The sequence below is a fragment of the Notothenia rossii genome, assembly GCF_949606895.1.
Source record: "Notothenia rossii genome assembly, chromosome: 4".
NCBI lineage: Eukaryota > Metazoa > Chordata > Actinopteri > Perciformes > Nototheniidae > Notothenia > Notothenia rossii.
In genome coordinates, this window is record NC_136902.1 from 19,647,865 (window position 1) to 19,661,205 (window position 13,341).

Below are 13,341 nucleotides of genomic sequence, written 5' to 3' on the forward strand. Positions count from 1 at the left end.
CACATGTTTTCTTTCAAGATAAGATTTTGTAATCTTCAGAAATCTAATAGAAGTTATTTGAGATATTAGTGCTCAGTAGTCTCGTACGATCACCTCGAAGTGAAAGATCTTTGCTAGAAATCATTGTGCAATATCTTCCCTTAGATTAGCCTACTAATATTCACCCTTCACCGACTAATTAAATGTGTAGTAACTTGTCAATGAGAAGAGGGGACTATACTTTGGGTTAGGCGACACGTTTTTATTGGTTGTTGCCAACGACCACATCTATGATCCGAGATGATGAGCCAATCATATGGGCCAGCAGACCGCATGTGCTTCTAGCTTTATGCATACTATCTTCTGATTGGTCTTTGACACCACAAGTTACCGCCCCATGCTCTGGTCAGTTCCGTGTGGCATGCAATTAGACAGCTCTGGACTATTGGATCTCCACGATACTTCATTTTTGAATTCATCTAATAGGATACTCTTGTGGTAATATACGTTGAACCTTTGCAGCTGGAATCGCGTTTTTTTAAGCATTACTGGTAAGGACTAAAAACGCATGCATTAGCCTATTGCTTATGTCTGCTATATGGAGTATATCAATACAACCTTTCTTTACTTGGTGTAAAAATGTGACAAATAGCTAATGTTAAAAACGTAGTGCAGTACATTGCAGAGAGCCCTTATTCATCAATTAAACATATGCTCAATTATTCTTAAACCCAGACAGTCTACAGGCAAAAACATATATGTTTTTTTAAAATGGGTCAATTTTGAATGTTAGGCTCCTTTGCTGTATAACATGACTTATTTTAGACTAGTGGAGAAATAAAACACACCAAGGTGTTACTTGAGCTACACTTTATCTATTTGTACTATTATGGAGTACAGATACAGTATATTGAAAATCCGGCTTTTAATGTCAAAAAAGAGATACAAGATTTTTTAACATAACTTTATCCAATGTTCAGATTTCTGTCCTAGAAATGTATGCACATTAGCACACAATTAATAAGAGAATGCACTATTTACATATTTAAGCATAACATTTCTAAAAAGCTTTGTTAATAGGTAATCAGTGTACCCTTTTCACCTGTACTGTCTCCCTTTAACATTACATGATTAAAGTCAACACATTTTAAGCTTACTGTGGATGAAGATTGTTGACCATCTTTTCTTGAAACAGATAATGGATGCCACATCAGCAACTGGAGTTCTGCATCCCTATTGGCCACGGGACCTTTTGATTCCCACATATGTGGCCAATGACCGATCCATGTCAGAGATTCTGGTGTTCCTGTTTTCTGTGTCTGGGCTCTTTCTGCTTGTGACCTGGCTGATCACCGGTCAGAAAGGGAAAACTGGCAGGCTGGGGACATGGAGGCGTCTGGCTGTGTGCTGGTTTGCTGTCTGTGGTTTCATCCATGGCGTCATAGAGGGATGGTTCTCACTGTATTATGATATTATTCCAGCAGACCAGAGCTTCCTGTCACAGTTGTGTGAGTAACCAAGTAAACCAGAAAAACATGTTTAGAAAAGTGTATAAACTGTGATTAAATGAGATTAAATATGTTTAATTTTCTTCTCTCAGGGAAAGAGTATTCCAAAGGGGACAGTCGATATGTGATGTGAGTTCATCTTTTCTCAGAGCTACGTTCATTTTTTGCATTAAAAATAAGTTGAGAAACTGTCACTAATTGTACCCTGCCCATTTCTAGAGCGGATAACTTCACTGTCTGCATGGAGACTGTGACCGCATGGTTATGGGGACCTTTCAGCTTCTGGGCTGTGTTTGCCTTCCTAACCAACAAGCCCTACAGATTTGTTCTGCAACTCATTATTTCACTAGGTAGGATGGCGTAATTACTACCCCAATTTTCAGTTGTTGTCATATTGATATGATGGTCTTATGACATAATCTCATTTCAGGTCAGCTGTATGGAGCAGTGCTTTACTTCTACACAGAGCACAGAGATGGTTATTCTCATAGTGAGTTGGGGCATCCAATTTACTTCTGGTTTTACTTTGTGTTCATGAACGTGCTATGGATCATCATACCGCTAGTGCTCATTGTGGATGCCTGGAGACAGTTGTCCGCTGCACAGGCACAGACTGACAACAAAAAGTCTAAGAGGAACTGACAACAGGAAAATCTGACTGTGGTTCTACGAGACAATTTCTACAGGAGGGACAAGAGAAAAGACAACCGGGAAGGGCATACACTTTGTGCTGTGAAAATCAATACATTCAATGGGACAAAATAAATGATTGTTTGGAGTCTGACAGAGCTAGAGCTGAAACTACCGATTATGTTCATTATCTACTAATGTGCAGATTATTTTTCTAGATTAATTGATAATTTTTTTGTCTATAAACTTAAAAAAATGGAACAAAAAATGTTCATCCTATTTTCTCAAAGCCCAATATTATTATATTCAAGGTCTTTTGTCTTGTCCAAAACCCAAAGATATTGAGTTTAATGTTGTTTTTTTGTAAAAGAAGAGAAAAGCATATTTGATATGCTGACAAAAGTTATTTCTGCCATTCTGCATGAAAACTACTTGAACAATGGATTGTTATCAAAGCAGTTGCAGATTATTTTTCTGTTGAAGAGGCATGCATCTTTAGGCATATCTCATGTATGGTTTGTCATATTGCACCTGTCATCGAATAACTTAATTGAGTATGAGTATGTTCTCTTATGCATACAGCAATACATTTACTTTTTTTTCAGCTTTGTGGGACTTTTGGGAGAGTAGCAAAATAAATATTCAGTTTTTTAATAACTTCATTTTGTTTAAATGTTACTTAATAAAAGTAATTTAAAGTGCTTCTTTAACCACCCTGGTATTCTTCTCTATTTGAGTTCTGTTTCAATGAATACAAACAATTTATTTACATTAGACACCGAGGTCGTCAATTTTTCTGCATGTATTTACGCACCCTGTACAATTGGGCCTTCTGATGCCGAAGTAGCTCAGTTGGGAGAGCGTTAGACTGAAGATCTAAAAGGTCCCTGGTTCGATCCAGGGTTTCGGCACGTCTTCTCATCAAGACAGACCGGTGTTCATACGTTAAAATTGCACAATGTATATCTATTCTAGTAGACCTCAACAATGGAATTATGATCAGTAGAAATGGCCATGACGTGGGACCTTTAACAACCCACCGGCTGTGGGACTAGGAGACAAAGCCTGCCACCTTGTGGTCGACTAGGAGCACAATAACCTTTGTATTTTAACAGATAAAACACATGTATTGGACACACTGACAACATCTTATGCACCCCTTAATCTAGGTAGTTAGTACGTTCATCCAAATCCATTTAAGGCATGCTATTTTGGACTATGGATTTATAATCTGAAATGTAATCATAAAGTAGTGAGACAAACATGCATTCAGTCAGTGGCTGTAACCATTTAATGCTAATTCATAAGAAGAAACATACTGTTCCACAGATAACATCTGATAATAACTGGATACGATTCATTGTTCAGCTGAACATTTTGCTGAGTCTAAGTCCCAACTGAGCATTGTTCTCTTTCTCTATACTTGCAATGTCTTTAAGTGCCTTCAGAGCAGCAGGTGACTCCGGCTGCAGCTCCAGCAGTTTCTTAAAAGCCTTCCTGGCCTCCTCCAGCTCATTCAACTTCTGGCAGGCTTGGCCCATGCGGTACCAGGCTTTAGCTCCACGTGGTTCCAGCAGAGTAGCTTTGGTTGCACTGGCCTTAGCTCGTTCGGGTTGGTTCACTTTAAGCTGGCACAAGGACAGGTTTGAGTGGAGTTCTGCTTTGATGGATTTGACTTCATTAGCTGAAGGATGTTGATGTGTTTTATCACCAGTGTCTGTGTCTCTCTGTTCTTCTGCTTCCTGCTCTTTTTCCTCCTCCTCTCTACCATGAACACGGAGAGTGATGAGAAGTTTGAGCGCTCGACTGTAGCTGTCTGCTGCTCCCCACACGTCCCCACTCCTGAATCTCACTCCACCCCGCTCTTTGTGTGACTTCACCCACTGCCACTTTTCCTCAGGACTCATCTCCCAGGATTCCTTGCCTGGTGTGCAAGATTTGAGTTCAACTGTGGCACATAAAGGCAGTTTTGCTTTAGCAGGAGCAGAGACGTCTTTTCCATTTTCCACTCGAGATATCAGTATCTGAGAACGGCAACAAAAAAGTCAGAAGACAATATCTACAGAAAATATTATGTGTAACGTATAATCCTGGAATCCAAATTCAACTGTTGTGGCTTTTACAGCTCTGAAGAAAATTAAGAGACCACTGCAGCATTATCAGTTTCTCTGGTTTGACTATTTAGAGGTATGTCTTTGAGGTAAATTAAAAACGTTTCTATTGTATTCTTAAAACTAGTGACAACATGTCTCTGTGTTGGAATTCAACAGACACTGGAATGGAATGGCTGCCATACATGTAGAAATTGAGATTAAGACACATTTGGGGTTTTTGTGTGCTGTATGTCAGGGCTCACAGGCAAACAACTGGGACACAATTGAGATTTGAAACAATACCAAAGTTGGGTTCACACTTTTAGTAAGACACACTCCTACTAAGCCTTCTTTATCTGGTCCACACCACAACTTTTACTGTTTGCTGCTTAACTGACAATTCTCACAATTTGTTTTTGTTGCAATAGTCTTTAATCTTCTTGGACAATTTGTTTTATTAATAAACAAGCAACATATAAAGTTAGTATCAAATTAGCTTTTGTCCCACCTGATCATTATATTGGGTTTCCAACTTTTCATTTTCAGACGCAAAGAAACTTGAGAGCATGTACACTCTTACTCCAGTCCTGTCAATATAATGTATATCAGGGTATTGCAAATACATTATATCATCTTAAAATATATTAAACAAAAACCATAATGTTCATAGCCTTGGCGTGTTACTTACTTTCATCTGTACAACCAATGACATTCAATTACTATCCCAGTATCCTCTTCTCTCTTACCTCAGTTTTCTGTCCCGCTCTCATCCTTTCCAAACATGCTTCAGTGATGTTGCACTGACCCTCTCCGAGCCTCAGTGTTATCCAGTCACCCAGCGGGACCTGCAGCACAGTGTCCTGACACCTCGGGAAGGGTGTGGCCTCTGTCATCTCAGTCACTGATTGGTCTGACAGCTTCTCATTTCCCATTTCAGATACTAAACTCTCTGCTCCATCCATGTTAGCTTTAAGCCGCACCCGGACCCGACATAGAGACCCCAACCTTGGACAGTCACTGGATGAACATGCTAGAAGATACAAAGAGACATTAAGTGAGATAGATTACTAGATGAATAATACATTTATATTCCGCAAATATGGACTCAAATGGATAATTCGAGGGAGAACATAATAGAAAAGCATCATACCTGCATCATCTCCAGAATAAGAAACTATCTCCTGACTCTCTTCATGTGTTTGCTTTCGCTGGACTTTCCAGAGACCTCCGGGACACACTGACACCCAGGAGGTGACGTCAACGCCATCATGATCACCGTTGCTGTGCATTGTTTCAAAAGGGTGTCCCTGTCCCTGTGGGTTTATAAAAACATTAAAAAAAAAAAGATGATCATAACCGTCAAGACATATATTTGAATACATTTTCTGCGTGTTTCGTGAGTAGCGATATAACACTATATTGTCTTCAAAAACGTAAAATATAAAAATAATAACAAAAAAAAGTGCTGAAGTAGCTTACCCGAAGAACTCAGAATTTATATACAATCATGTATTTACCTTTTCAAGTTAGTGTAATAATAATTTCACATGAATAATGTAATGATAATTTAAGTACAAAAAAACAATGGATTTAGGTGGGGTCTCTACTTTCAGCATGACCAGTGCTACAAAATCTTCATTGAAAAGTATAAACAGGGAATGTACGTAAAGTATTAAAAATGAAAATTATAAATGCAGAAAAATGTATCTAGTGACTAATAAAGTATTAAACAATTAGATTATTATAAGGTCTGGCAATATTCATCACATATATCCAGTGCCAAAAATTAGTGGAGTAGAAGTAGAAAGCATCATGAAAAGAAAATACTCAAGTAATGCACTTTTATCTCAAAATGGTACATCCTATCAATGACTTTTGTGGGCATCGACTTACCTGACGCTAGCCTGATAGAGCAATGATAAATAAAAAGCTTTAGCTAACATCAGATACATTTAGACAGCATTATGGCGGAGCGGGCAATCCAAAGCGACTGAATTCATTACTCTACATGTTATCAATTCTAACAATAAAGTAGTTAAGCGCTATCCAAAACTAAAACGGATGTATCTTACCTTGTACATAATTCTGATATGAAGCACAAGCAACCCTTACAATATAAACTAAAAACTGTCAGAATAAACCATAGACTGTATATATAAAGGAATAAACACACTTTTCTTCTTCTGTTTTTAATTTCCGCCCTCCTCTTCTTCTTCGTGTGTGGTAACGACGGTTGCGAAGCCAGCAAGTAGCACCAGCGCCACCCATCGTACCGGAGTGTGAATGCAGCCTGTTGTACTGTAAATGAAAAGTGTTGGGCTGATCCAACATGGGTGATGGCTTAATGACTAGAGTGAAGGGTCAACTTTCACCACAAAATGGGTTTTCATTATGTTCATGTTTTCTTATGAGTAAAAAAAAAAGTAAAATGTGAAAATGTTATCCAAATACATTGTTAATAAAATAACAAGGTAATGTTAAGAAAAGCAAATCTAAACACTTTAAATAATAACTAAATCTGTAGAGTCAAAGAAGAGAAAACATTTGACTTATTTTTACAAAACGTTATAATAATAGCAATATATTTATTCAAAAAATGTTTACCGTTTTTTTGGGTTGTTATAAAAAGAGAAGAAGAACATGAGAAAGAGATCAAAGAGACAAGTAGGCCCTACTTGTATGTAAATATTCTACAGAACACAGTTAGTAAGTAGTTTTTTAACTTACAAATAAATCATCAATTAAAAATACCAACAATAAACACATAAACAGAGACAAGCACAGTTTACATCTCTCTCTGTGTATTGACCTTTGACTTGTTCCACTCGTGTTTAAGGCCGGTGTGTTAATCTGTCCTGTCAGTATGAGTTAGGGCTCTATCTTTTAAACACTAGAGACCATTAGGTCTATCACAGGAATACCAAAAAGTGTTGTGTGTGTGTGTGTGTGTGTGTGTGTGTGTGTGTGTGTGTGTGTGTGTGTGTGTGTGTGTGTGTGTGTGTGTGTGTGTGTGTGTGTGTGTGTGTGTGTGTGTGTGTGTGTGTGTGCGAGAGAGACAGATAAAGGGGTAGAGTAAGAGAGAGACAAAGACAGAAAGGAAGAAGGTCATCCGAGATGTAATCTGTCCTCTTATATTGGGCCTGTGTGATCCTTGTTGAGGTAGTACATTTCTACACTAAGATTATATCACTGTACATGTTTTAGTTGTATAAAAGGTTTAACATTAGTTAATTTAATGGTTCATAAAGTGAATGCATAAATGGTCAAACAGAGGATAAATATTCTTCTTTACGATGAAAAATACAATGATCAATATCTCATCAGGAACACATATCTGCAAGTAAAATGTCTGACAGGATTCACTAGCTCTGTAGGACAGTTGGGTTGTTGTCCAGTATTGCAGATATAAAAGTATTGATGTGCGAGTCAAGATATATTAGTTTGAATTATGGTGTAGATGATGTTCGGTTGTTCTATTATGCGTCAGGAGGTGGCAGTATTTAACTGTGATTTGAAGATGCTGTGCTGAATCATGAAGCAAACTGTTGCTTAAATGTAACAACATGGGTTATATACTATGATGGTATCAGCTTACTACATTATACTAAACAAAGTTTGTTCTATGAACTGTATATTTATTTCGCAGTAGTTAACTAGCAACTGTGTGCCAGCATAATCCAGTGTGTATGCATATCAGCATCAGCCTCAGAAAACCACTATTGGTTATATGACAGAGTAGTGAGAAAATATAAATCATTTCTCTTAAACTGCTCCTTCTTCTGGTTTATGCTTTTACTGCCATTAGGCATCAAGGCCTGCTGTCAGGCAGTTCAAGGCAAGGCAAGTTTATTTATATAACACCTTTCAAGGCAATTCAAGGTGCTTTACAACAATGGAAGACATTCAGACAAAGGCATTTAAAAACAGTCATTAAAAAGAAAAGCTAATAAAATAAACATTGAAAGAAAAAATACATTAATAAAAAGTACATGAATAAAAAGTTACAGTGCAGTTTAAGATATGAATAGTTCACACAGAAGTTCCACTTTACTGATGAACACAACGGCTCAGTTTCAATTAAAAGCAGCGACAAAAAGAAAAGTCTTCAGCCTAGATTTAAAAGTAGTCAGAGTTGCAGCGGACCTGCAGATTTCTGGGAGTTTGTTCCAGATATTTGGAGCATAATAACTGAACGCTGCTTCTCCATGTTTAGTTCTGACTCTGGGGACAGAAAGCTGACCAGTCCCGGAAGACCTGAGAGATCTGGATGGTTCATAATTTAGCAGAAGATCAGAAATGTATTTTGGGCCTAAACCATTCAAAGCTTTATAAACCAGCAGCAGTATTTTAAAATCTATTCTTTGACACACAGGAAGCCAGTGTAAAGACTTCAGAACAGGAGTGATGTGATCCACTTTCTTAGTGTTAGTGAGGACTCGAGCAGCAGCGTTCTTAATCAGCTGCAGCTTTCTAATAGATTTTTTAGTTAGTTCAGTGGTTTTCATCTTTCTAGTAATTGACATGCAACCTAATTTGACGCGGGTACAATATGTGTAATGGAATCAGTAATACTGGATGATAAAACCCAGTAGTTCAGTCCATTTGGAAATGTTCATAAACTCTAGCCGATTTGTAATGTGTCACAATACGTGTAGCAGACAGCTACTCCAAGACGTACTGCGCACTTAGGTACTGCGCACTAAGCTCCAGCCAAATATGGACAAAAAAGGAGTAAAACATTTGTTTCAATGACTGAATAAGTGAGGATATAAGGCTTGCCTTTTCAACTGAGGTTTATTGCTCTGGGGTTCATTTTTAGAGATAACATTGAATATAAATAATTTTTGAACCTATGATAATTCAAGATTTGGGAAAAAACATGTGAGAGAAAGCAAAACAAATAAATAATAGATTAGTTGAATAACTGCTAAGATGGGACAGCCCTAGAAATGATGCCTGGTGAGTGTGGCCGGTTAAACTGCAAGCTCCCACATTTGAAAAGCAAGTGTTTATTTAATACAGGTGCACTAGGAAGGTCAATTTAAGGATAAACTTCATGAAAATAAATAGTTTTAGTATTAAAGGCAAGATATGTAGTCCGCTTGAGGTACTTCAAGACCAAATAGTCATACAATAATGGTCAATTATTGAAATTCAAATGTCCGAAGTGCTTATATCTTGTCTAATCGTGCTCCATTTCAGTTTCTAGAGTTTTCTATGAGAACAAAGGGAAACAAATAGTGTGTATGTATGCATCTCATCCTTCTCCTTAGAGGCTTCCCACCATTTCTCTCCAACACGTTTCTCACGCACAAACCAGTACTTCATTTCTTTAATCCTCCTCCACATGTTACCCATATTCATCTCTTTTTCCTCTGCTTCATCTACCCTCTCCTCCGACCTCCTTCACCTTCCTCTTGGCTCCCTTAGACTACCCAGCTGGCCTCTTGTGAAACATCCCAGTGGGTAAGTTCAGCAGCATGTATCCCAGGGCTCGTGGACCAGTAGTTGGGTCCAACTTGCGTCATTCAGGGAAAAGGTGGAGTATGACAGGGGAACAAAAAAGATAAATGTTCTAGATAAAAGAAGATGAAATAAAAGATCAGAACAAAGGAAACAATGTTTTATAGATCGATGGATGGATGCGGATTTGGGTGGAGACTTTTCCCACGAGGATAAAGATGGACCGACCACCAGCAGGATCACACAGCGGAACTAACCGAGAATGTCAATCCCACCACAGACACTATCAACACAAGTTACTGGCTGAGAGGGAGAACAAGAGAGAATGGTAAATGTACATCTACATAGCGCTTCCCCGTGTTTGGGACCCCTTAACTGATAGACGTTGCTTTTAATATATGATATAGGGGCCATTTTTCGAATGAGCACAGCAGGCTACTTTGAGGGAAATAAACGTTAAACACAGAGGCTTGCCTTACATTCTGTGTTTGTGTTTTTTTTTCCTCATAAAAGCAGCGGCCAGCTCTCCTGTAATCCCTCCATCACACATTCACTAACACTCTCTCACACACACACACACACACACACACACACACACACACACACACACACACACACACACACACACACACACACACACACACACACACACACACACACACACACACACACACACACACACACACACACACACAACCTCCACGACCCTAGCCGTAAACTCGTAAACAGATCGGACCACACGACAGGGTGTTTATCCCTCACAGCGAGAGGGAAAGCTACACATACTGTCGTTCGTGCATTTAGGTGTGAGTGTGTCGAACACTTTAACTGTAGCAAGCTTTACTCCCTTCCTTTGGCTGTTTGTTGTTTATAGTGGGAGACACTGACAACAGGCTCAGGCTTCACTGCGTAAACTCAGTGTGGAGGCAGAGGCTTTATTCTAAGTGGTTCCCACACTCAGCATTGATAGATTAGACAAACTAGATAAACTAAAGGAGCATCATAGAAATACTACGAACTGTATGAAATGTCAAATCTGAGCCAAGAAGTTAAAACCGAAACCTCAAACAAAAGCGATCGACATCTGATTTCTCCACCACTTCCTGATGTATTGTGAGGTATTTTGGGTGAACACTGTACTGTACCAATGGGATGCCAGTCCAGGGGAGTTTGATTTATTGAGGTTTCCAGGTCAAGTGGGGATCATGGCTGATCCACCGGAAAAGATAGGGTCAAGAGAATCATACAGTATCTAAGGAGGGTGAAAGTTATCTCTGTACCATTTGCTGGACCAACAAAAATGACTTAATATATATAACTGTTCTGTGAGTCTTGCAATCAATTAAAAAGGACAATTCCTGTCTTGGTGCAAGGTCTCGAAATTGAGAGTGATCTGCCAGCAGAGTTGCACAAGCAGTGAAGTATGACTTCTCTCTTCCATTAGCAGTGATGGAGCAGAGTGTGCTAGATCAGGGCCATTCATCTGCATTATAATGTCATGATGAGATTAAACTTTTGCAAGGAGAAAAACAGGCTTTCAGTTTAACTCTGGGGGAAACAAGACATCATAGTATTGAATCCTTATGTGGCAGATGCAGTGCAACATGCACAAAGACTGGGAATTGAATTCAAGCTCAAGTGAAACTGTTAAGCCCATGATGAACTTTGACCTGTGACTACTTCAGAAACGATATGATTGAACCTTTTCCACGACAGAGAGAGAGCCTTAATGATGTTCCTCCTCACACATCAATGCTCAATATAACATAGAAAATGAACGAATGACAAAAAAAGGCATCATGTGGGTTTTAGATGTTGATACAAGAGTAGCATTTTCACAAAGAAACTGTGGTCTCTGATCTTGCACTGTACATTACAACAAAAGAGGATAGTTTACTTATTTTTAAGTCAAACCAATCAGACTACCACAAGAATAATCTTTACTGTGGCCAATATTAAGTGAAATCTGCTCTCTGCCACAGACACACGTGTACACAAGGTGTGCCACTCTTTTAAAATGACTGAAGATATTTAAAACACAGCATGCTAATATGTATGTGCCCACCAGCAATATGGGGAATCTGGCATTAAGTAAGGGTAAATGTGTTTTATCTGGAGCATTAACAGAGTCCTTAACTCCATTATGTTGTTTCCCTTGGGGCCAGTTATACAGTCGGACCTGCGCGGCCTGAGTAGGATCCCACTGAGGGGAGGAGATCGCTATCAGGAGCCACAGGGCAGATGGGAGGACTGTTTTATCGATGCACGTGCTGTAATGGGGTCTTCCTGTGAGGGGGCCTGAGGAGTTTCTTTTGACAGACCTTTCATGTGTTATTTTGCTGTGTTGTGTGTGTTGTGTGATCAGAGAAAGTCACTGTGGGCCATTAGGCCTCCGCACGCATGCATACGAGCACACATCTGGATATGTTTCTCCTCGACCAGTCATACCTACAGCCTGGCAGTCCATGTGACCTTCTAATAACATCCAAGCACTTTTAGATAAGGCCAGTTAGACCCTTAACTGGTATATACCACAACGTGAGTGACTGCCATATGAACACGCGCACACACACACACACACACACACACACACACACACACACACACACACACACACACACACACACACACACACACACACACACACACACACACACACACACACACACACACACACACACACACACACACACTTGTTAATGTCATGTCACACTGCTTGCATGCTATTACGTCCACGATTTCCCATAGATGATAAATCTATAGTAATCTCTTTTTAGCTGACCTACGATCAGCCGAGGCAGCCTTTCAGCGGGTTTGATGTTAGAGTTTGGTTGACATATCTATAAAGATTTTACAGCTGTGTTTAGTAGAGACCTTGTCTGTGAGGCCTGGAGGCTCAACCTAGATATATATCAGCTGCTCAGTCTTAACTCTTCACAGGTGAGACACACCTTTTCCCACATCTCGTCTTGAAAAGCACGTCGAACAGAAGGAGAGATCTGGAGGAGACTCAAGACATAGGCTAAGTTGACCAGTGAAAAGAAACAAATGTCACGACCCTGCAATCACCTGGCTGGTTGTGATTGATCGAGGAGTTAGCTTCTTTTCATCAGGGTCTGAGGTCCGCTCAGGGGGCGAGGGGCTGTAACTCAGACCAGCCTCCAGTCAAAGTAGCAGTTAGCAGCTCCGCGGTCTGTTAGCTGTCATGTGTGTCTGTCAGTTGCACTTGGTGGTTTCATGCAGCAATCCCAACAAGCTGTCTGTGGGGGGGAGCCGCGTCCATCGGACATGGTCTGTGTCTGGGTGGCGGTAAGTTGCTCACTGGCCAGTGGCTCAAGGAAAAGGCATGCCATCACTGGAGTGTACTGAATATAGTATGCCAGGATCCTGGCTTTATTTATATAATATGGAGATTGGTTTATGTTGTTCACAATATAATGAAGGAGATAATAAGCAAAGCATTGGAGGAAGCATGCATGGTGAGATGTCCAGAAATGCACCCAGAAAACTATATACACTTTAAAGATAAAACAGATGTTGACAAACTGCATATATATAAAAAAAAAGTAATAACCTCTAAGAATCCACAATTTTCTTAGTATGATTCTGGACAATTGGTACTGTTTCAGAATAATATTGTCAAGGGAATCATCCTCAAATATATTCTA

General features: G+C 39.4%; 2 protein-coding genes across 3 annotated transcripts; one reads left to right on the forward strand and one right to left on the reverse strand.

Annotated features, from left to right (window-relative positions):
- Positions 1-373: 373 nt before the first annotated feature.
- ebp (EBP cholestenol delta-isomerase) lies at positions 374-2,830 on the forward strand. The gene is made up of 5 exons (XM_079674222.1): positions 374-530; positions 1,175-1,487; positions 1,580-1,616; positions 1,707-1,837; positions 1,918-2,830. Exons 2-5 carry the CDS (start codon positions 1,178-1,180, stop codon positions 2,127-2,129), a joined length of 690 nt encoding a protein of 229 aa, XP_079530348.1. The 5' UTR covers positions 374-530; positions 1,175-1,177; the 3' UTR covers positions 2,130-2,830.
- Positions 2,831-3,385: 555 nt separating this feature from the next.
- On the reverse strand, positions 3,386-6,471 carry fkbpl (FKBP prolyl isomerase like). Of its 2 annotated transcripts, none has more exons than XM_079674412.1 (4): positions 6,384-6,471; positions 5,361-5,523; positions 4,957-5,240; positions 3,386-4,141 (listed from the first exon to the last, which is right to left on the reverse strand). In XM_079674412.1, the coding sequence occupies exons 2-4, from the start codon at positions 5,497-5,499 to the stop codon at positions 3,482-3,484; spliced, it is 1,083 nt and encodes a 360-aa protein (XP_079530538.1). In that variant the 5' UTR covers positions 5,500-5,523; positions 6,384-6,471; the 3' UTR covers positions 3,386-3,481. The 2 variants fall into 2 exon arrangements, with proteins under 2 accessions (XP_079530538.1, XP_079530537.1); XM_079674411.1 differs by having other exon boundaries at positions 6,283-6,456.
- Between the last annotated feature and the right edge of the window lie 6,870 nt (positions 6,472-13,341).